Genomic DNA, 23,980 nt, shown 5'->3' with positions numbered 1-23,980 from the left:
CCTTGGGTTAGGTTTTTCAGCACACTCAGTGTAATTCATTTTTGTATGCACCAGCTGTGGTCTCATCTGTCAAGCTACCTGTGGCCAGTTATCCCACAGGAAGGGAGTCAGTGATACAACTGCTCCTACACTTTTCTGCTTTCCTCTGTCTTTGTTGCTGATGCTGAATGCACAGTGGAGAAAAAAGGTGCATGGCAGCATCCACAGGTACTACTCCTGATTCCTGGCTGCCATTTTGTTAATGGTAGTTTATTCAAGACAAGTTTGCAAGTCAGCCTCATCATTGGCTAGAACAGTGAAGCTGTCAAGAATATCTTGTGTTGTCCATGCAAGACCTTGTTGCGTTGTAGCTAATGCAAATGAATAAGGAAGAAGTTGGCAGTCTACTTCTCTAAGAAACAAATAATAGCTCTGTCCTTTTTAAAAGTGAAACTTACTGTGGATAAGGTTTGTTCTGCTATGGTGTTGTAGCTCAAACACTCATTTATAAGAGATGCTTCTGAGAAGAAATTTTTACATTGAGTATAGATACTGCCGTTCTAAAAAACAACATTAAGTGAGAAACTGTTTTATTTACAAGTTTTCTTTGATCCTTTTAGAATAAAGGTTCACTTCAGTTTGAAGACAAATGGGATTTCATGCGCCCTATTGTGCTGAAACTTCTTCGTCAGGAGTCTGTCACAAAGCAGCAATGGTTTGATCTGTTTTCGTAAGTAATTTTTTAGTATCTTGCATCCTTCTGCGTGATGGGATTACAGTCATGGTACTGCTTCTGACACAGAAGTCATGTGTGCCATGGACTATATGGAAACAGAACAAAAGTAATTGAAGTTTTATTTAGTGGTAAGTGTGTCTACTTCACTGTGAATGTGCCAGAGTAGAGGGGTTTTTTTTGAGAAGATCTTTGAAAATAGGATGAAGATGTAAGAGCAGAGCTTTTGACTTCAGCTAGTCATAGTAAACAAGTTTTGTACCTGCCCACAAACCTTTTGTTAGAACTAGAAAGTGTTGTGTACTGCCTTTGCAGTAAGTTCATGTAAAGGCAGTCTGAATGTGACATTCTCATTTGAATGACTTTATTCTAAAGTAACTTAAGAACACTACCAAAGTAACAGGGCAATGCAGTTTGACTGGTCTAATTTGAATAGTTTTATACCTTAAGAATAATATATGTAATATTTTCCAGACAGTTTGCATTATTGTACTTTCTAAAAAGTCTGCCATTTTTATTCCAAAAAGCCAGCAGTTGCTTCTTGTTAGGTGAGGAGTTTTTGCTTACAGCATGTCGTGTTCCCTTCGGCAACGTAACATGGGAGTGAGTTACAACGTGTACATCAAAAATAATCTTTGTCCTAAAGTAGTTCTTTTCCCTCAAATACAGTTGTAGCTTAAATCTGCAGTCTCTCCTGATTTTTAAAATGTCACAAGTGGTTTTTTTTATTTAAACATAGTCTGTAGCAGCCTGTAGCTTTTTTGCTCTCTTCAATGAGGACAGCCTACTGATTCTTTTTACAGCTATCTTACTGCACCTGTCATGCTTTTCTGCCAACCAAAAGGAAAGATAGTTTATCATGTAATGAGTTTTAATATCTTATGATGTCTCAGCTATAGTAGCTGCTAGAAATATGGTATAGTTAAGGTACAAATTCAGTTCTGAATCATTGCTTTCATTTTTAGCAACTAGTTCAATAGTACTGCATTGGTATTGAAATTTCCCATTTTTCCTTGTAGCTGAATTATTTAATGAAACTTCAGTAACTTTATGGCTAAATGAAGGGTATTGGGGGGAAAGGATCCCACTCTCCTAAGTTCCTATTTTTGGAGAATGTTCTTTGTTAAGGTTTTTAGTAACAATTCAAATATGTAGATGTCTTCTACCTGCCATTTGAGTATAATTATCCAGCATTGCTTTTTGCACTGCTGTCAGAAACAGTGGCATTCTAAATACAGTAACACCTCTTCTGCCTGTGAAAGTTGTGTAAGTCTCACAAGTTAGGCAGACCTCCCTAAATTGTGGAACAGCACCTTTGATCTGTGTCAAAAGAATCTTGTTTATCTGGCAAGCTTTGTCTTTTCATTAAAAAAAACCCAGATGCTTTTGTATTGAAATAACTATTGAGTTAACAAGAACGAAGTCATACCTTTAGATTATGTAGTTGCTTTCTTTCAAAGATGTGGTGGTGTTATTGAAAGGAAGAACCACCAGAGGAAAGTAATTGAGTCAAAAAAAGGCTTGCTAGGCCGAATTATTTATGATGTATGGTTAGGAGCATAATTTGCTTTATTGAGTCTTTAGTATGGAAAATAGGAGTTAAGTTACGCTTGCTGGGCTGCCTGCTAGGAAAAACAGGAATTTATTTGAACGTTGTTTGAAACTCATTAATGGAATTTTACTTTGCAGTGCTGTTTGGTGGCTTTTCCGTAGTAGGTTTCACTTTAAAATGTTAGCACTGTTGTGAAACCTTTAAGTGATCTTATTAAACTAATTAAAACATTTGTTAAACTGCTTGATGCCCCTGAGCTCAAATTTCTCACAAGGAAGGTCTGTTTCCTTTGTAGCACAAGAATGTTTTAGTGCTTGGACTGTGAAGCTGTGAGCAAAGACTGCATGTTAGTGAGAGTAGTTTAGAATAATATGGGCTGAGTAGCAATGCTGCTTCTACTGGCAAGTGATTTTTGTCTTAGTCAAAGAAAAGCTTTAAAAATTGCCCTTAATGCAATCAGGATTATTGGATAGGTACTGAAAACAGATTTGGCTGCTACATCTCCTTCTTGACTGTAGCCTTTCTCTCAATAGGTTGCTGTTATTTGCTTCCAAGACTTTCTTGTCGTTTCAGTCTCTTCTCCAAACATATTTACTCACATGCATCACTGGGATCTAACAGTATATTGTTTGACAATGATAGATAAAAAATGTATTAACTCCTTGGACATACTTAAAGTACGACTACTTAGGCCTCATACATTACAGCATTAAACTTTAAGTGTTACTAAAAGATGGATAAATTGTTTTATAGAGATGTGCATGCAGTTTGCTTGTGGGATGATAAAGGTCCAGCAAAAATCCACCAGGCTCTGAAGGAAGACATCCTTGATTTTATTAAACAAGCACAAGCAGTAAGTTATTTCTTTTATAACTTATATTGTAAGAAAAATAACCACATAGTTCTCACTTTCATTGGATTTAAATGCATTTTCTTTTCTGTTTGAAATTCTGTGATGTTCTAGAGATGGTAATTGCCCTGTGACCATCTATAGACAAAGAAGACTCATTGTTTTCTCCAAGTCCTTGAAACTGGAGTGGGGAATGATTTTTGTGTTACATTGAAAATAACCACAGAAAGAAGCATTATTTTTGCTTATCCAGCAGTACTTATGGAATCTTCCTCCACTTGAAAATTTATTGAAACAAAGTTTTCTTTAAGAAATTTCTGTACTTCTGCGGGTTTTTTTTAATCTAGCTTCAGTGCTGTGCTGACATGTTCATAGGTGGCTTTCAAATAAGCCATATGGATGGTGTACTGGCAGTATCCATGCTATTGATTCAGCAAGCTTAGCTGAGTCAAATTTTATGGGCTTCCCCCAACAGAAGTCATTAATAGATTCAAAGGACATATACATGTTTGTAAAATGTATAGCAAAAGATGTTTTCTGCAATAAGGGATTTACAAGAGGAGGTAATGAAATTAAAGTTCCAAGAGAGAGGTTTGGAAAGGAGAAAATTAAAGTCTTTTTCTAGTAAAGAAATTTGTATCACCAAGACTTTGCTTAAAGGAAAACAATTTCTTGTTGATTTGTAAGTCACATCAGCGTACTTGCTTACATAAATGCTGTGCTGAAATGTGGCCTTTGATGGAGCCTGCATTAGCGGTTGTTAGAGAGGCCTTTTCTTAAGGCACTATGATAGCCATTGTAAAATATAGCTGTGGTTTCCAAGCTTTGATAAGACATCTGACAGGCCAATAGGATGCCATTGAATTACTCTTCTCATTGTGTGGAACAGAACATAGTCTTTACAGGTTTAATTCCAGGTGTTTGTTTTTTTACAGTTGTACTGGTACATACTTTTAGACCAAACATTGTAATCTTTTTGATTTGCAGATAGCTTAAAATAAATTTATAAAAAGAGTTTAATTTTGAAAATTTAAACTTGCTGTTTGTTTGCTGTTAGCTTTTTTAAGCTTTCAGAAATGGCTCATATGTCACGAGTTAACTACTCTCCCAAACTTAATGGCACTTAAATATGTAGATTTTCTTATTCTGATATATCTGTATATTCTACTTATATATGGAGAGTTATTTTCAGCCTAACCAAAGTCAATCCATATTTTGTGCATAAAGCTGTTTATAAATTGCCTTCTCTTCTCCCCACTTCCTCCAGAGAGTGCTGAGTCATCAAGATGATACAGCTTTACTAAAAGCATATATAGTGGAGTGGCGCAAGTTCTTCACACAGTGTGATATTTTGCCCAAACCATTTTGTCAGTTAGAGATTACCTTAATGGGCAAGCAGGGCAGCAACAAGAAGTCTAACGTAGAAGACAGTATTGTTCGAAAGGTAAGTGATGGCTGTTAGAAGTTTTGTTGCACGCTGTTCTGCCTACAGTAATAGTACAGACAGGATTCTGTAGCTGAAGGTGAAACTGCACTGATTGTGAAATACGACATCACACTTCGCTTCAGTGTGAGGGTCAGAACAACCCACCTTCTTTTTGGTTTTACCCTACTTAATAGTTTCATTCTGTTCCTTTAGTTTTGCTTTGGCTGTTAAGTGTTTTGTTCACATGATGAAACCACTTCTTCCTGAGGCATTCAGTTTGTTTGGGTTTTCTGTTTACCTGGTTTTTAATTACGACTTGAATCCTGGGGCAGGAGGCAGTTGTAAATTCACCTTTTGTTTCTGTATTTGCAAGTAGCAAGTGTACTTGTATATGCACATGAGTAGCTTTTGTACTCCTAGTTTATTTCACTGGGCCAAGATCTTAATTTGAGCACATCTCCACATTTTATAAATGACCAATTAAATATGTCATTTTAAACTCATTTCCCTGTTTTCTCCAAACTGTCAGTCGTGTCAATGAAAAGATTGAACATGTAGAATCCTGTGAATGTGGTATTTTTACTATTTTATATCAAACAGGGGAGGGTTTTGAGTATGGAATGTTCAGTGTTCTGATTGTCATGAATAATTGTCCATGAATAATTGTCCTTGAAATTGCTTTAGTCTTTTATTATTTAAAAAAAAAATAAAAAATGGAGCAAAGTAGTTGTAAAGTGCTAAGTTCTTTAGTTTGACGTAACACATTATCCCTTTTCATTGCAGAAAGTATCTGTAGGGAAATCAGATTTCTGTTTGTATTCTTTCATTTGGTACTGAAGATCATTTTAATCTGTTTCCCCTATCTTTAGGATGGGAAGAACAAAAATAGTTCAAGTGCATTACTTTGGGCAAGTTGGTTTTTTTTCTTTCCTATTTTGAAATCTGATCCTCTATTCCTCTTGAAGAAATGGCAGAGAGGATCACCAGTTCAAATTACCTTTTCTGTGTTTTCATTGTTTGTTGGAGAAGGCATGTGATTTTACTAGGGTTTCTAGTATCTGGCAAACTTGAACTTTTCAGTGCTGTATGCAGAAGGCAAGAGAACTAAGAAATGAAAGTTAAAAAAAAAAAAGTGGAGTGGAGAAAGTAGTAAGGAGAAAGAAACAATTTTGTTCAGGTCTGAAGCTGATAGAGATGTGCCTTCTCTCTCATGCGTTCCAATTAGGACCATCTGAAGATTGGAACCTCAATACCCAGAGTCTTGAACCTGTGTAGTAATTTCTTATTCACTGCTGAAGGTCATAATGAAATAAATAACTGAGGACATGTAATCAAATAAAGTTTTGTTTCTAAGAATGCTGCAATATTTTGACCAGTAATTTCCTTCCAAGATACATGACTTTGGTGTCAGAAATGGAAATTTAGCTGAAATTGAGACCTGGTTATGCAGAAGTAAAGGATAAAGGATGGCAACATCTATTAGGTGCTTGCTGTGTTAAAATCTAAAACTTAAAAAGCAAGCATTAAGTAAGACCCTCTAGCCTTTATTTTTAACTTAGCTATACAACCCCATCAAGTCACTCTAAGCTAGGTTTTTAGTAAGTTTATTCACAGTTATACGGTGAAGCTTGAGCTGGTAAATTTCCTTGGTTCAACGTGCTTTCCACCGCCAGTGCAGGCTGAGAATTGGCATACATAAATGATGTTCATAGCAGCTGGTGTCATGTTTGAAGATACTGTAAGTAACTTACTGCAGTAACTTGAATCCTAAAGCAAAGGTTTTGTAGCAAACACGTAGCATGCTATGAGTATCAACCACTGAACAGCTGGTGGAGCTTAGGTAGGCATAAGTATGTCAGGGCTCTTTTTCATACTGCTCAGCTGTAGCACCTTGGGGCTGGTGATCAGGTGGAATGCTATGCACCTACAGCAGTATCAGCAGTGCTCATGAGAAAAAATAAAATCAGACAGTGGAGTATGAAGGGACTCTTTGAGTGATGAGGAGTTGGGTAGCAGCCTCCATAACTAACTTTAAAACTTTGCAGTGCTTAGATAAGGTTTGGAGCTTTTTATGAAGTATGTGGTGCTTTGTGATGTGATTTAAAGGCCGTGGTGGTGTTAGGTTCATGGCTGGACTGGAAATATTTTCCAACCAAAACAATTCTATGATTTATGTTTTTATATATGCATTACTTGCATACTGAATGTTAGGTAAACCCAAAACTTCTTTTTTTCCCCCACATAACGATGGTGTCAATTGAGGTTTTGTTTTGTTTAAGACTGAGCCTGCCAAATGGTAAGCTATATTTGGATGTTTGGCTCAAAAGTACCACCTGGAGTTGGAACTCCTGACACATTGCATTGCTGGAAAAGTTACTTGATTGATTACTGAGAACTGTAGAAATAATACAGCGTTCTGAATTAATTTATGAATCAAATAGTGCTTCCAATATCTGTCCAGTTCAGTAAATTAAGCTTGTAATGTAAGTAGAATATTAATTCTACAGTGAGTTCAGAGCAAGATCAAGTTCTAAGGAGATTTAATTGCTGTATGTAACCTGAAAATTGCATTACAAATGTAAGGACCTAGGAGTGCTGGTGGACAAGAAGTTCACTGTGAGTCAGCAGTGTGTCCTTGTGGCCAAGAAGGCCAATAGGAATTCTGAGGTGCATTAAGAAGAGTGTGGCCAGCAGGTCAAGGGAGGGTCTTGTCCCTTTCTGCCTTGGTGAGGCAGCATTTGGAATATTGTTCACAGTTCAAGGACAGGGAACAACTGGAGAGAGTCAAATAGAAGGCCACAGAGATGATTAGGGAACTGGACCATCTCTCTTGTGAGGCGAGACTGAGAGACCTGGGACTTTTTGGTCTGGAAAAGAGAAGACTATGAGGGGATCTTACAAATGCATAGAAATAACTAAAGAGTGGACATCGTGAGGATGGGGTTGGGCTCTTTTCAGTAGTGGCCAGTGATAGGACAAGGGGCAGTGGGTACAAACTAGAACACAGGAGGTTTCACTTGGAAAAATTTCATTACTTTGAGGGTGATGGAGCATTGAAACAGGCTTCCCAGGCAGGTTGTGGAGTCTCCTTCTCCGGAGACTTTCAAACCCCCCCTGGATACTTGTGTGTAACCTGGTTTAGGTGAACCTGTGTGAGCCCTGGAGAGGGGTGGGCTATAGTTCCCTTCCAACCCCTACCATTCTGTGACACTAAATTATTTATTTCTAATTTCTTGTATTTCTTTTGCATAAACTTAGATCTGAGCCTACCTTTCTAACAAGTTTGGGGTTTTTTTTCTTCCTAACACACAGCTCATGCTAGATACGTGGAATGAATCCATATTTTCAAATATTAAAAATAGACTTCAGGACAGTGCAATGAAGCTAGTTCATGCTGAAAGACTAGGAGAAGCTTTCGACTCTCAGCTTGTTATTGGAGTTCGAGAATCATATGGTATGTCTTGCACACACTAATCTCTGTTGTCTCCTTAGTTTAATAACTGAATTACCATCATACAAAGTTACCATGTGAATGAACCTAGCTTTTTTGTGGTGGTGGTGGTGTGTGATACTGGTTAATTTCTGTTTAACTTCTAAGTGATCTAGCTACATATTAGTTACTATAAAATGAGTGTTTTTGAAGGGCAAACTACATTTGGATCTTTTAGGGTCACAGATATTACCTGATGTCTCTGCTCCTTTCCATACTGTTTCTGATTTCTTGGATCAGTTTGAAGAAGAAATGCTAAACAGGCCGTGTATAACACTGTGTTTTCTTCTTTGCCGAACAAATCTGTGTCTCTGCAGCTTCTCTGACCTTTCACTGTTTTCTTCAAAGTTCTGCAACCTTTTGAATTAAGCTTGTGCTTAATACATTCAGGTGGCTTTATAGATGTCCAATTCTAATATTTTTTTTTTTTAGCATGTTCCATTTAAAGACTGGTTTTATTATTTATTTCTGTAACAGTTGAGAGGAAAGTGGAAATTTTTTTCCAAAGAGTGCAAAGCACTTCTGGATAGCAGTAAACTCACTGTTTCCATTCGTGTAAAACATGGGGGGGAAAAAAACACCAAAAAGAGCACCAAAACAAACAAACAAATCCCCCACAATGCACAGATATATAAATAAATAAATGTCTCAAATGAAGACACTAAAGTTGGAGTACCTGTCTAAAAAAAGCTCTTTGTTTATTCAGGTGAACAAATTTTTGTTGAGGCATTGTAGTGAGCTTTTTGCTTGCTTGGTTGCTTTTTTCCCTTTTTACCTCCCAGTTTTGCAATCATATGTGTATTTCTCCTAGCCATGTTTGAATCTCTCAAATGCTGGAGATGGGCATGCAGTTCATTGTGTAGTTACTTTTCTATAGTTAATCTAAATGTTTTTGGAGCAAAGATGGGACAATTTTTGCTACCTGTAGGGATCAGAGTGTATTTATAGGATTCTTCTGTTCAATGCAGCCACTAGTACAAGACTCACTTAAGTGAGAGAGATTTGCTGATTTTTTATTTTTTTTTTTTTAACCATGTAAGTTTCCAGGACTTGAGAGTAAGTTTGGACTTTTCTCTTTGCAGTGAACCTTTGTTCTAATCCTGAAGATAAACTTCAGATATATCGGGATAACTTTGAAAAGGCCTACTTGGATTCAACAGAGAGGTTTTATAGAACACAGGCTCCTTCTTATTTACAGCAAAATGGTGTACAGAATTATATGAAATATGTAAGTAAAAACTCTGTTGTAACTCTCTACTGAAAGTGTTAGTACTTAAAATGATTGTTGGTCTACTTTTGCGCAGGCAGATGCTAAACTAAAAGAAGAGGAGAAAAGAGCACTACGGTATTTAGAAACAAGACGTGAATGTAACTCAGTGGAAGCAGTAAGTATAGATGTGTAGAACACTTGTGGTATTTTACAGTTAAAGTGTTACTACATTGTAGTGTTTGTGTGTGTGTTGCAGTATTATTTGGTAGCAGTAGATTGATGTAAAACTGTTTGATTGTATGGGTTTAGTCACCCATTCTATATTTTTCTTGCAGAATTCTGTATCCTGTATCTAGCAATTTACAATTGCCACAGATGTGTAGGTCAGAATTTAAGACAGAAGGGCAGGTTTTAATTCAAGTTGATTTTTATTATTTCATTTTGAGTAAGATATGATTTTCCCCTACTCTTACCAGCCAGTAAGGATGGTATTTGAAAATAAGCTAGCAGAGAATGGCTCATTTAGAATTCCTGAAAGAGCGAGCTCTCATTCATCGTAATCAACAGGTGCAATAGAAATAGCATTAAAACATCATTAAAATATCATTCAAAATCTCCTGTTAGGCTGAAATATAGCCTTTTAATACAAAGGATGTTATTTCTTTTTTTTTTTTTTCCTTCCCCACCTTGAGCAGTGTTTTACATCATTCAGATTCTGGAGAAAGATTTAACTGCAGTGAGTAGTTCATGAGTATGCTGAAATTTGTTCAGGGAACAGGTCATTTTAAATAAGAGCCCTTCAAATCTGTGTTTTCTGCGGTGGATCAAAATGTATTTTGTGGCTTTTGCTAACTTCTAAGTCTTTCATTTTGCACAGCAATAAATTTGTGACCCATATAAAGAGGCTGAGGGAAAAAAAAATAGAGATGGTCTTGACATGTACAAGCAGTCTCTGTTCCAGATCTACTCATAGTGTCTTGTTCAAGCCAACCAGCCTGGGCCAAATAAGAGTATGCTGGAATGAGAACTATTCTTAGCTCTTGGATGTATACTTGGAAACTAAGTAGGGTAGTTGATGTTCCGAAAGTGAGAGCTCCCTTGAGAGAAAAGAGGTGACGGAAATACGAAGCTCCTTACTGGTTTGAGAGAGAGTTCACCATGTTTACGAACTTAGACGTTTTGAAGAAATGCAATTTCCTTTATAGATTTCATTCAAACTTTCACATACTTTCATGAATCAGTGAATTAATTTGTTTTTACAGAGCGTAGTTGTAGAGAACAGGCTAAGTTTTGTGTCATGGCAAACTTGAGATAGGCTTTGGTGTTCAGATGGTTAAATGAGCTAATTCTGTGTTTAATATATTTCAGCTGATGGAGTGCTGTGTCAATGCCCTGGTGACATCTTTTAAAGAGACTATTTTAGCTGAATGCCAAGGCATGATCAAACGAAATGAAACAGAAAGTAAGTGAAGCTTCAAGAACTGCACGACAAACTCAGCATCAACTGTGTAAAAATAGATTTGTTTGTAGATGTATCAGATTACTGATTTTAATAGATGAGGGCAGTGTTTCCTAGATAAGATACTGCTGCACGTGGGCAATTTTATCTCACAAGAAATTGCCATCATTGATTAAGTGTTTTAATATCACTTCTGAAATCTGTATGTGCAGTATGCTAATATGAATGTCTGGATAGCTCTCAGCCTGCTTTTATGTGCTGTTTTCTTTATTTTTCCCACAACTTACTTTCCTCATGTTGACTAACTCTGGCAACTGTTACCACTCCCCCTTCATTGCACCCCCACAATCATCTTCCACTTGGAAAAAGAAGGGAAGCATCTGTTTACAATGATGTTTTCCTGAAAAGCAGGGAGAATTTTTTTTCTTATTCTGATTGTTGGTGCAGGTCAACAAACAAACTCTCTGCAAGTTTTTCCTCTGGTTTTATAGCTAGTAGGCCACTGTGAGTGTTAAAAGTTAGCTCTGCATGCCTTTTGAAGTTTTTCACAGGTCTGGTGTTGTTTTTTTAACTCCACTGCCATGAAGTGAGAGCTTAGTGTAATTCAGATGTCTTGTGTTGGTCCTGTGTGGTAAACCAAACTGCACAAGTCATTAAAATGTCATAATTCAAGTAGGGAAATTGAAAAGGAGGTGGGGGAAAAAGTGAAATCTCAGGTTAATTTTGTTGTTGTTTTGAAGTCTCTATACTGCAGCCAGGGAACACTTACTAATGTCTGTGTGAAGTTTTAATTTCTGTGCAAATGTAAAAACTCTTTTATGACAGAACAGTGTAGGAAATACTCACTTCTAAAGCTAGCATTTCAGAAAATACTTGACCTCAAAAGTATGTCATACTGATCTGCTCATCTGGCTGCATGATTTCTGGCAGTGATCCAGAGCTAAATTTAGAAAGTCACCAAACTTCTTATGAGTGTATGTTACAGTCTTTGGGAGAGTACAAGAAGCTTATTTAAATGCAGAGCTTCAGAAGGTTTCGTCTACAGCATCCAAAGCATCTTCCTTTAGAAACACTGTCCACACTTCCCTTGTGGTTATGTTTGTCCTGTGATACTGTTTGGAAATAAAATACTTCAGTGTAGTATATAAGAACTCAAGCATCTCTTGTAAGCCTTATTATTTTCTTTCTTTTTTTTCCTTTCTTGTTTTTCCCTAGACCTTTCTATGCTGTTTAAAATGTTTTCATGAAGGTAACAGGTGCAGATAATAATTTATTTAAATACTGGAGCTATACATGATACTCTGCAGTACTTGGCTTATTCATATGTCCTTATTCACCCCAAAGAATTTCATTATGTGTTCTTTATTAAAAGAACTGGGTGTTTTGACTATGAGCTGGGCACTGCTGTAAAATACACTGTTACATTAAGTACCTAGTATTTACATGCCATGCAAAGGAAGGCAGCCATAATATTTTTCAACTAGAAACTATCAAAGATGTGTAACTTGCAAATGCTCTTCAGAATTTGCTTAGTGGTTTTTATTGCTTGTAGTATTAGAGATGGGAGCCTTAAATTTCATTTTTAAACACTTCATAACAGAAATAAAAAGTACATTTGGCTTTTATAAGCACAAAGTGAAAACACAACTTTAGTGTCCCAACAGCTACAATGTGAGTTTTTTTGCCTTTCAGTGTCATAATGTATTTTGAGAGAAATTCCAGTGAAAACCAGTTTTGGTTTTGTCACTTTGAAATCTGTCTTTGAAGAATCCGGGCTTTTTAGGTTCCTAGGGATGCAGCAAAGTCTTCCTTTGCCACCATTTATTAGGAGAAACCACTGATTTTTATTTTTTTCCCTTGAATTATTCATGCCATCACTAGTTTACAGAACCAGTTATAGAATCCTTTTATATATCTCCTTGTTTCCTTCTTTCCACCAACTCTTCCTCCCTCTCACCCTTTTTTGAAGTATGGATGAAAAGATCCAGTAAAAGTTGACTGAGCTTTTTGGACTTACCCTGTGTAAGACAGCGCTGCCATCATTTACAATATGTCTAAATTGCACTGAGTATACCTCTGACCTCTCATTGTTTAACCCATCACGAGTTGTGTCTAGTAGCGTTGTAAGTTCTCATTGAAGGTCATTTGTAGCTTGCATTCTTTTATTTGCATTGTTCTTAAAGGACTTTTTTTCTTCTCTGTGCTTTGCTTTTCTATTTGGTTCTGCAACAGTTGTTAAGATACAGAAGTTGATAACATATTTCATGTATTCTATGTATGTATTTATTGAATTGTCAGAGGTGACAGGATCTTGGTGTTGCCAATCAGAATATGTGATTGGTTAGTTCCACTTCATTAAGCAGAATCCTTTGCTGTGTTTAGTTCAAATCTTTGTGGTCTTTAAAACAATCTGGTGGCTTTAATCCAGGTGTTCCTTTGTGAACAGCTTTATCAGTATGGTTGGTTTCAGTACTTTTCCATTTTGTGTTTGTTTTTAGAATTAGCAGTATTGAAATACCGTCACATAAAGTAGACAAACCCTATTAGTTTTTAGAGTTTTTGAACTGATAACTTTCAGAAAAACTGAACAAATTCTTTTGAAAAACAGAAAGGAGAGAATGCTGTTTAACTCAGTAAGGTTTTGTTACTTTAGAATTTGGCATGCTTTTGATTTAAAATGTTGTAGATGGTATTGGAAGATAAAGACAGCTCTGTTTGGCTTCAATTTAAAAAAATAACACCTTGAATCCATCCCATGTCCTGCATAAACTCCTGTAGACCTTCAAATAAGAGATCCATTTTTGCCAGGGATTTTAAGGCAGTTATACTGGGAACTTGGATTTATTCCAAATTGCCGCTGACTTTAGGGAGTTTTATTCAAGCTTGTGATATGATATGCATAAGCAAATACTATGTTGAAGTAAGTATTTTTTTTTACCACCAGAAGGATCTCCTTGTGGGGCTGGAATTGGAACAGTATTCAAAAGACCTCTCCTTTTAAGGGATTTATTAGATTATCCATTCTTTACATAAGCAGTGTTCCACTTGAGCTCTCTCTAGCAGAAATGCAGTGTGTTTGTTTTTCATCTTTGACTGGTGACTTTATCAGTATTTATATCTTTCAGAGTTGCATTTAATGTTCTCACTGATGGATAAAGTTCCGAATGGCATAGAGCCTATGCTAAAGGACTTGGAAGAGCATATTGTTAGTGCTGGACTTGCAGATATGGTAGCAGCTGCTGAAACTATTACTACTGTAAGTGCATTGTTTTTTCATCAAGTAACAATGAAAACCACAACTTTGCAGAAGTTAAGTACTCTTTGTGAGACATACATATGAATGGAAATAAGATGTTGAAGATTTTATCTTTAAACATCAAATTCTGATCCACTGGAAGTTTTAAGTAACTTTAGAATATTTATTTTTTTTTATTCTTTCTGGTTTTAGTCACAACTTTGAAAGATGAATCCCATTTGCAGTAAAGGAAATGTTATAAACTGAGTGCATTGGATACTTACATTGTGTTGGTATCTTAACTAAAAAGGCATAATCATGTTTTTCAGCATTCTTGCCTTCCTGATGAAATTTCAAATTTGCTTCCAATCTGGAGTTGTTGTTCAGTGTGGAAGTAAATGATTCTTTTTTCCTCGCTGTTCTTTTTCAGCTATTTGTTGTCTTTTTCTCTGGGTCTAGGAGGCCTTAGTATCTGTAGCAATTAGGATGTGCCTTTTATTAATCCTTGAAAGGGTTTCTTCTTTTTTTTTTTTTAATGTTCAGAGGTTATAATATAGTAGTTGAAAATATGAAGGGTGGTTGTTTGGGTGTTTTTTGTGTGTGTATATATATATATTTACATATCAGAAACACTATCCTAAAAGTCTTTGGTGAAGCTTACATGTCATGGGGCTCTTCAGCACAGAGAATAAAGATTAAATGCTCATCTTCAGTATGCAGACTTGGAGATACTACATTATTACAGATATGTAAGTTCACACTGAATTTTATGGAGCCTGATTCTTATTTGATTTTTACCTCTTAACTTTAGGATTCTGAAAAATATGTAGAGCAATTGCTGACGCTATTTAATCGATTTAGTAAGTTGGTTAAAGAAGCTTTTCAAGATGATCCAAGATTTCTTACTGCAAGAGATAAGGTATGTGTTTCTCCTGATTATTTGCTTTCAGTTTAAGTAGTGTCATTCATGTTGTGATGTCTCTGAAATCTTTGTGTTCATTTGCTGTTAAGTCCAGAAGCTGCTAATACTCTAGTAAGTATGCAGACTAAAACATTAGTGCTTGCTACTGACTGATGAGCTTTCAATTTCTATTGTAGTTGTGCATGAAGTCGCATTTGTGTACGGCTTTGTAGCGTTATGAAGCACATCAGGAGATGATCTTTGTGTTGAACACCTTAATGTCTGATTCTATCAATATGTTTAAAATTTACTGTGTATTTGCATGTTCTCATGACTTCAGCCTGCAATCCTTTCCTAACCTTTTGCTTTTAAAGGAAGGTAGAATGTTAATGAAAAAGAGGACAGTGCAAAATATCAGTTAAGGAGAAACTTAGTCATAGAATTTGAACTCCTATTAAAAAAATTGGATCTGCAAACTTTGGGCTAATAAAAATAATCAGATTAATTTCATGTTACAGTAATGTAAAAAAGAGATAAAGCTTCTGTGACTTGTATCATAAAGACAAATTGAATGAAGAAATAATAATCTGTTACTATTTTCTAGGCGTACAAAGCAGTTGTGAATGACGCTACGATATTTAAACTTGAATTGCCATTGAAGCAAAAGGGGTAAGCCTTCTAAACTTTATGTGAGGCTGGTTTAAGTTGGTAAAGATTGAGCTTCTCTTTTGAAATAGCTCTTTAAAAAGTAACACTGTTGAGAAGTTCTTTGTGTTCTCTGGTAAGACACCCTTCGCATGGCAATGAACCAGTTAATAGCATGCTGCATAAACTCAAATTTACTTGTAGTAATTGATGATCCATTCTTTTATAGTAATGAGTCCAGTTGCTAGCTGAATTTAATACTACCTCCCTGGGTTATTAATTGCAAAAACCTGAAGTCTATAACACTGCCACAACTTGAATAAAAGGCCTGGGGAAAACAGGCAGTAATCTTTATGGGGATAACTGGCTGATTAAGGTGTAACCAGCCATCCACAAGCTGTTTGCCACCTCCTCTTGTGCCATCTGTGAGTGGGACTTGTCTGGGTTGTTAACATTTTTGTTTCAGTGCAGAATTAGACTTCAGTAGAATAAACAGACCTGTGTGACTCAAGAAGAGCCATGCTTAGAGTGGCCACTCTTAAGTCAGTCAAGAGAAAGTAGCAGTCAGTTAACTGATTGTTAACATTTCATATGAGATGTTCCACTTGAGTCAAAATCTGGATGTATTTAGGTGGTTGGGGTGGCTTATATATAGTTCGTAGTCATATTTACTACAGAAGAAAACTTAATGTGGCTGAGCTGCTAGTTTCTCTTTCCAGTTACTTCTAGTTAGGGATGAATGGTTGTAATACCTGCTCAGCATTCTGGTTTTGGACTAATGGTAAGCCAGGACAGGGGTTAGCCTTGCTTGTGAAAATGTTCATCTAGTAACATAAAACAAAAGACTAGACCCCTCCTTTGTATGCTTCATATAGATGTAGCCAAGGTAGAAGATTTTGAGGTCTCTGTGGATGTTTTCCTTTTCCCTGGGAGCGTCCAAATCAATATGTCATTCAAGCTGCACTTCAGTCTTGAAGTTAAGCCTGTCTAGGGATTTCTTAGGAGCTACCATGATGGCAGTGGTCTTCTGTTCAGCATTCTTTTTCCCAAGCTCTTTGAAATAGTTTTCATATGCAGCTGGGTTTAAGTAGAATGAAGCCTTACCCTGCTTAACACGTGCCATTAAGTTCAGCCTAAGGATATGTAATTTGGTCATTTTTCATTGCTGTCAGGGTCTTGAAGACTTCTGTTCAGAAATACCTGGGAACACACTGGTTAAAGAGTTTTGTCATGTAATAAACAAAAGACTATTTTTTACTCCAAATGGTCTGTAAGAGGAATGAAGACACTAGCTTGCAACCTACTTCATGAATTACAAAGGACAAGTCTTCTTAAGAGTTTTAGCACAAGTTGATGAGTGGGTGAGAGAATGAGTGAGAACACTGGATTCCTGAGCTTCCCCACAGCTTCCTACCTGCTTCTCTTACTGCCTTCATTTTGGGTCTTTGAGAGTAGCAATGAAGTTGGTGCCATCTGACTCTCGAAATAGAGATTAGTCCTTGGGATTGTTTTATTCACCAGTTTAGACAGACTCAGAACATGACTTTGTGCTTGCATGTGTTTTGAAGAACCATAGTCTGTCTGCTGTAGCATCTTCTTGTTCAGCTCTGTAATCTGCTTTAAATCTCCCAGCTGTTAGTATGCTGTTTATACCTGTTAAAGTAGCTTTATTCTGTTACTCCGGGATAGCTGGTTTATGTTTTGCAGTCTGAAATGCAGCACAGGAGGCTGTTCTTGAGATTTTCACTAGTGCATACTGACAAGATGAGTGAAACATTTCACTGCAGCATTTGATAATGCTTTACTGCAATACTTGGTGCCATGCAATGTTCAGTTGTTTCAAACTAGTTTCAACTTTTTTATTGTCGGAGCTCTAAAAGTAAAAGCACTTTGAATGTTCAAGCTGTAGAAGCTGTTGGAAAATGTTTTAGTGTTTATGCTTTCAAGAAGAAAAGAGTTACCCTTGGTTTTTAATTAGTTTAACAAGGCTATGAATCCTTGGCAAGGGGACCTAGCAAGAATGGTCTGTGGTGTTAACAGTGTGACTACTCCAGGACAGCAGTATTCTATATGGTTTGAAGATACATTGTTGTTGTTCTATTTAGCGTTGGACTGAAAACACAGCCAGAGTCCAAATGCCCGGAGCTTCTTGCTAATTACTGTGACATGTTGCTAAGAAAAACACCACTAAGCAAAAAACTAACCTCTGAAGAAATTGAAGCAAAGCTTAAAGAAGTGGTATGTTCTTCCTTTCTGCTTCTCAATTATTCTAAAGAGTGAATTTGTTTGTTTTGTTTCCTGATGTGTGTCGAGGCCTTGATCTTTACAGTATCACTAAGGTTGGAAGAGACCTCAAAGATCATCGAGTCCGACCTGTCTCCACAGACCTCATGACTAGACCATGGCACCAAGTGCCACGTCCAGTCCCCTCTTGAACACCTCCAGGGATGGTGACTCTACCACCTCCCTGGGCAGCCCATTCCAATGATGAATGACTCTCTCAGTGAAGAACTTTCTCCTCACCTCGAGCCTAAACTTCCCCTGGTGCAGCTTGAGACTGTGTCCTCTTGTTCTGGTGCTGGTTGCCTGGGAGAAGAGACCAACCCCTTCCTGGCTACAACCACCTTTAAGGTAGTTGTAGAGAGCAATGAGGTCACCCCTGAGCCGCCTCCTCTCCAGGCTAAACAACTCCAGCTCCCTCAGCCTCTCCTCACAGGGCTTGTGCTCAAGACCTCTCCCCAGCCTTGTTGCCCTTCTCTGGACACGTTCCAGCAACTCAATGACCTTCTTAAACTGAGGGGCCCAGAACTGGACACAGTACTCAAGGTGTGGCCTAACCAATGCAGAGTACAGGGGCACAATGACCTCCCTACTCCTGCTGACCCCACTATTCCTAATACAGGCCAGGATGCCACTGGCCCTCTTGGCCACCTGGGCACACTGCTGGCTCAAAACCAGAAACAGTTAGGCGATGTATAATGACAGAGTTTATGTCACCGAATGTGTGTGTTTAAACCCTGTAAACCATGCAGTGTTTTATGTCTCTGTGTCAGTTCCAAAAGTCAATATGCTAAATAAATGCCTGTAGCACTGTAATGTATTGCAGTAACTAATGTCAGTCTAGAAAGCACTACAGGAGGTTTTACATATCAATGTCAATGCCTTTGGTGATTTAAGAGAAGGTTCATAATGGTTGACAAATGAAGAAAAGCAAAGTGTATGAAAGATTCATAGCTGATGCCTGTGACAGGATTTATTCAATTGCTCTCAACGTCAAGTAGTCTTTATACTTCATAGTCTACAGTGTCATTAGATCAGCATTCAAAGACTTGTCTGATTGACAATGTAAATAAATATATCAAAATCTCCTTTTTTGAACAGCTTTTGGTACTTAAATATGTACAGAATAAAGACGTTTTCATGCGGTATCACAAAGCTCACTTAACAAGACGCCTGATACTAGATATATCAGCTGATAGTGAAATTGAGGAAAATATGGTGGAATGGCTCAGAGTAAGTAGCTGCATGTCTCTCTGTCTTTGGTTGTGCCTCTTGTGGTATTAATTCCCACTCTTCAACTTAGATAGCCTTCTTGGTGAGTTCTGTCTTAAATAGCAGGCCACTGAGGTCAACTTCTGGTTTTACTGCACACATTTGTAGGAGAAATGTTGATCCTCATAGTGGTAATGGTAGTGATAGATTTTAAAATGTTTCATGTCTGATTCTTTGAAGCTTCATGTATTCCAAATGCAAATGAGCAAAAATGAAGTGCACTCATTAAGATATGTAAATAATGTGAGGTGCTTTCTAATTGTGAATTTTTACATAGATTAGAATATTATTTACATGCCTGAAACATTCCTTCAAATTTCTGAACTCATTGATTCCTCAATGTGTGCAAATGTTCTTCAGCATTTGGATTTCTTTGCAAAGAATGAACGTGGGCCCTTAAGGGTTATCTCCCTGCGATACATGCAAAAAGCTCGTTTCTGTTTTATTGCAGATGAGCTATTACTGTAAAGTGATAATATCTCTGTACTTCAATGCTCTTCATTTGTTTGAGCTGCTTATTTTTAATATAAAGGTTTTTGATCATAGTTGTCTGTGTCATAGTTTAGTGTTCTCTTCGTTCATACAGGAAGTGGGAATGCCAGCAGACTATGTGAACAAGCTGGCTAGAATGTTCCAAGATATCAAAGTGTCTGAAGACTTGAACCAGGCCTTCAAAGAAATGCACAAGAATAATAAACTTGCTTTACCAGGTATTGTTGTCATATGATTTGCTATTTTTAGTTTGTATTTGTGAAAAATAATTCTGTTAAAAATTAAATCAACTGCAGATGAAACATAGTCTTCAGGGCTTTGTTAACTCCTAGATTGGAAGTGTCTGTAGAATCTGCTTTCTCTTACAGTTGATGCTGGAGCTCCATCATTCTGTAAGTTACTGTGGGGTTTCATTGTGAGCAGTCTTGTAGATACAAACTCCCTACTCTTACAGATTGCAAGCAGGGGCTTGAATCAGTATTAACCAGGTGAATGCCTGAACTACCCGCTGCTTCTTTGCCTTCATCATTCCTTGTGAGTGCTTCATGCTGTGCTCCCCCTTTATCTGCCAGCAGGAGAGCTGGATGCATGCTATGGAGAGCTCAAATCAGATTTCTGAGGTTCAATTTCACTGATGAGAGAGGCTGAGGAACATGCAGCTTTGGACCTGCTGCAGCTGAAAACCCTTGAGTAGTGCTTACAAGCATCAGCTATAAAGCTGCATCAGGGCTTAAGGAGCTCTGCAGAGGCAAGCTGAAAAAAACCTTGAAGATTTCAGTCAGTCTTGCTGGCAGAAAGCCAGTGGTGCATAAATTGGAGTACCATAATGTTTAAGTAGGTAGACACCCTGCTGCTTTCTGAAAATTCAGTGTGCCATAATTGTATTTAGGGTAAGAAAAACCCCACCCAATCCGTTTTATCTTGGAGATTCATAGAATCCAATATTGTCTTACAGCTGACTCTGTGAATATTAAAATATTAAATGCTGGTGCCTGGTCCCGAAGTTCTGAGAAGGTGTTTGTCTCCCTGCCCACTGAATTAGAAGATCTCATCCCAGAAGTTGAAGAATTCTATAAAAAGAATCACAGTGGTAGAAAACTGCACTGGCACCACCTCATGTCCAATGGAATTGTAAGTGTGTGGTTTTCAGTGTATCAGTCTCAATGGCTGTGCTTTCTGTGTATTTATAGTAGTAGGAATGCTTGTGATCCAGAAAGGCTCATAAGGACACTTGTCATTCTGTTCACAGATAACATTTAAGAATGAGGTTGGCCAGTACGACTTGGAGGTAACAACATTTCAGCTAGCTGTGCTTTTTGCATGGAACCAAAGACCCAGAGAGAAGATCAGCTTTGAAAATCTTAAACTGGCAACTGAACTCCCTGATGCAGAACTTAGGAGGACTTTATGGGTATTTCCCTTTCTCTTGAAACAGATTTCTTCCTATTTTTTTCACTCAGAAATACTGGATTAGTGTTTTTAAAGAGCTGTCAGGTAACACTGAAAACACTGTCACTTTGAAACGTGAGAAACATGAGTGCCTTACTTGCTCATGAATCAGTTGTAATGCTGGCTTCCTTGCACTACTGCTGAGCACACACAGCCTTTACATTAACTCATTCTCTCTACCCAATATTAACTAAGGTAAACTTTTGGAAGCAGCAAGGTATTTCTGACCCTATACTGCCTAAAGCACACAGTTTGTTTGTAGTGGGACTGATCAGATTTTAGGAAATCAGTGGCTTATATGTTGCTTAAAAACAACTTCAGTGTTTGTCAGGTTTTTAATTATTTAGCTCAAGAATAGAGAGAAAACACGTAAATCAGATTTAATACCAATTCTGTAGCCATGAGTTCATGTGTTTTACTTTCTTGTATGATTTTACTTACTTCCACCAACCCATTTCAGAAGGAAATTTGGTAAGCTCTGTCCCCGCTCTGGTTTTAATAGTGTCTTTGTATTGCTCTCTAGCAGCTCCAAACAAGGCTACGTGGTTCTCTTACTACAGTCTGCACAGCAGTGACCTATGTTCTGAAAAAGTGATTGTTTCCATTTAGAAAGTCTGGTGTTTTATTTTCATTCTTTCCCCACCCCCCCCTCCCTTTTCTCTGTAGTCTCTTGTAGCATTTCCAAAGCTGAAACGTCAGGTTTTATTGTATGAACCTCAAGTCAATTCACCCAAAGACTTTACAGAAGGAACCCTCTTCTCCGTGAACCAGGAGTTCAGTTTAATGTAAGATGATGTTTGAAAAGTAAAATAACAATGTGCTATTTTCTAACTAAAGGAATTCACTTTAAGCTAACCCTCATTCTGGAAAGTTTTCAAGAATAGCTAGACACATGCTTTGCTGCCCTAGCCTCACTTAGTTTGGGCAATAGCCATGTTTCAAGAAGGTGCTTGGATTTGATGACATCCAACAGTCACTTCAGACAAATAGAATAGAATAGAATAGAATTAACCAGGTTGGAAGAGACCTTTGGGATCGTTGTGTCCAACCTATCATCCAACACTACCCAATCAACTAAACCATACAACCAAGCATCCTGTCAATGTTTCTATGATTCTGATTTCTGTGAAATTGATTTTTTTTTTTAATACCTAGGCATGAGGTGCAAAACTGGAGGTTTTGCCATCTTCCTATTACTAATGAGCCCATGAGGTTTCATGCAGGAGGAAGAGTATGTAAGCAGAGCACTAGAGTTGTACTGATCACTACACACAGTTTCAGTGATAAGTTAAAAAAGAAAGTAAAACTGCTTAATGATACAGTATGCTGTCAGAAGCTGGGCCCTTTGGTGTGGCTTTCACTGGAGAGGAGTGTCTTTATTTCACTGGGAATTGCAGTGCTCTTTTACTGGTGCTTTAATATCCTTCAGAGCCTAAGATGGTATAAAAAGAGACTGTCTAAACGGTACAAACCACATTCAGCACATTTTACTTTGGATTTTGCCTCTCTATAATCAATGGCTATGATTAGAAATTAGAACTGATCCTTGCTAGCAACCTCAGATTTCAGGCCTCATTCACAGTAGGAGCTGGACGTCTTGATCTCTGGAGAGAGAGGGGTGACAGTTCCTGGGGCTTAGTTTCTTGCCCAGAGCCATGACGTTCGTTCCTGTCATCAGGATCGTGTGCTTCGGGAAGTGATGGGGGGGCATGACATAGGAGACAGGCTGTACAGAAATTTTGTGGGTTACCACTGATGAATGCCATCAGCTTTCTTTGTAACAATACTTGGGTTTTTGTCATCATTTTTTGTTCTGATAGGAGGTTCTTTTTATAGACTATTAACTAGTCTGATTTCCTGCGCTTTGCTGTAAGCAGTTCCTCTGAAGGACCCTAGTTTTATATCGTTAGACTGAAACAGTTTCTCTGAACTGTTACTCTTTAAATAACACTGGTAACTTCAACTTTGGACACTGTCAGCTTCAGCTGATGGGTTTTCTGTAATGCTAGCATGTTGGGGTTTATTGTGCAGAGACATTCTGCAGTGGGTTTTGAACTGTATGCCAGCTATCTCCCTGCTGCAGCGTGGATAGCCTAGAATGTCTGATGTGGGATGGCACTCCTTGCTGCTGTACTTGAAGTTTAACAGGAATTCCTTAATTGAAAGTGTATTTTTTGCTTGTTTTTCACACAATACAACTTTTTCAGAAAAAATGCTAAAGTTCAGAAAAGGGGCAAGATTAATTTGATTGGTCGATTGCAACTTACTACAGAGAGAATGCGGGAAGAAGAAAATGAAGGAATAGTCCAGCTAAGAATATTACGAACACAGGCAAGTAAACTGCCAGAGGAATAGAAAATTAGCCTCTTTCTGTTGTTGTTTTACCAGTACTGCATGCTGTCCACATTTGGATGTTGATGTATGAAGTGGATGCTTTTGAGTCCCACTGGAACTTACTTTTGCTATTTGTCTTAGAGCATTTGTGAATTTTGCCTGTGTGTTTGTGAGCTTGTAGCCATCAGCCTTCTGTTCTCTTGTACCAGATCATCAATTGTAAAGAGGACAAAACAGATTAAGTGGGGGGTGGCAGCAGCAGATGGTAAAGTTGACTGACTTGAGTCACCAACATGAACAAGCACCACTGTTGATCTTGAGATTTCTTTGCTCTGTATGAAGAGAGTCATTTCTGAGATGGGATCAGGGTGTGTAGAAATAGCAGTATGACTTTTTGAAAGGCCCTCTCTTTAGAGGGGAACTTTATACCCTACATCTTAGATGTATAGACTGCAGCTTCTGCTTTGTGGTTGGTTGTTCTTGGGTCAGGTGCTCATGAGCACCTTTTGAGCTGACAATTCTTAAAAAAACCCCAAAAACTCTTTAATGCAGGGGGGCATCAGAGACCATTACCCATGATGGAGTCTCAAAAAAACCCATCTTGCCTTCAAATGGCAGGTCTGTTCTGGCAATCAGATTAGATTCCACACCAGGTGCATTTTAGTTACACCTC

General features: G+C 37.7%; 1 protein-coding gene across 1 annotated transcript in view; it reads left to right on the top strand.

Annotated features, from left to right (window-relative positions):
* The window catches only part of CUL5 (cullin 5), a 34,303-nt gene that overhangs the window by 6,609 nt on the left and 3,714 nt on the right, over positions 1 to 23,980 (top strand). The window contains exons 2-18 of the mRNA XM_054164546.1: positions 600 to 709; positions 3,018 to 3,117; positions 4,382 to 4,558; positions 7,853 to 7,994; positions 9,113 to 9,258; positions 9,335 to 9,415; positions 10,609 to 10,702; positions 13,825 to 13,955; positions 14,746 to 14,853; positions 15,440 to 15,504; positions 17,586 to 17,718; positions 18,862 to 18,993; positions 19,619 to 19,742; positions 20,480 to 20,655; positions 20,774 to 20,935; positions 21,640 to 21,758; positions 23,181 to 23,304. Of these exons, the coding sequence (XP_054020521.1) occupies positions 600 to 709; positions 3,018 to 3,117; positions 4,382 to 4,558; positions 7,853 to 7,994; positions 9,113 to 9,258; positions 9,335 to 9,415; positions 10,609 to 10,702; positions 13,825 to 13,955; positions 14,746 to 14,853; positions 15,440 to 15,504; positions 17,586 to 17,718; positions 18,862 to 18,993; positions 19,619 to 19,742; positions 20,480 to 20,655; positions 20,774 to 20,935; positions 21,640 to 21,758; positions 23,181 to 23,304 (2,124 nt within the window). The remainder of the gene's footprint in view (positions 1 to 599; positions 710 to 3,017; positions 3,118 to 4,381; positions 4,559 to 7,852; positions 7,995 to 9,112; positions 9,259 to 9,334; positions 9,416 to 10,608; positions 10,703 to 13,824; positions 13,956 to 14,745; positions 14,854 to 15,439; positions 15,505 to 17,585; positions 17,719 to 18,861; positions 18,994 to 19,618; positions 19,743 to 20,479; positions 20,656 to 20,773; positions 20,936 to 21,639; positions 21,759 to 23,180; positions 23,305 to 23,980) is intronic.

Source organism: Dryobates pubescens, chromosome 10 (assembly GCF_014839835.1).
Source record: "Dryobates pubescens isolate bDryPub1 chromosome 10, bDryPub1.pri, whole genome shotgun sequence".
Lineage (NCBI taxonomy): Eukaryota > Metazoa > Chordata > Aves > Piciformes > Picidae > Dryobates > Dryobates pubescens.
Note: the sequence above shows the minus strand (reverse complement) of the source record. Positions and strands in the feature narration are given on the sequence as shown.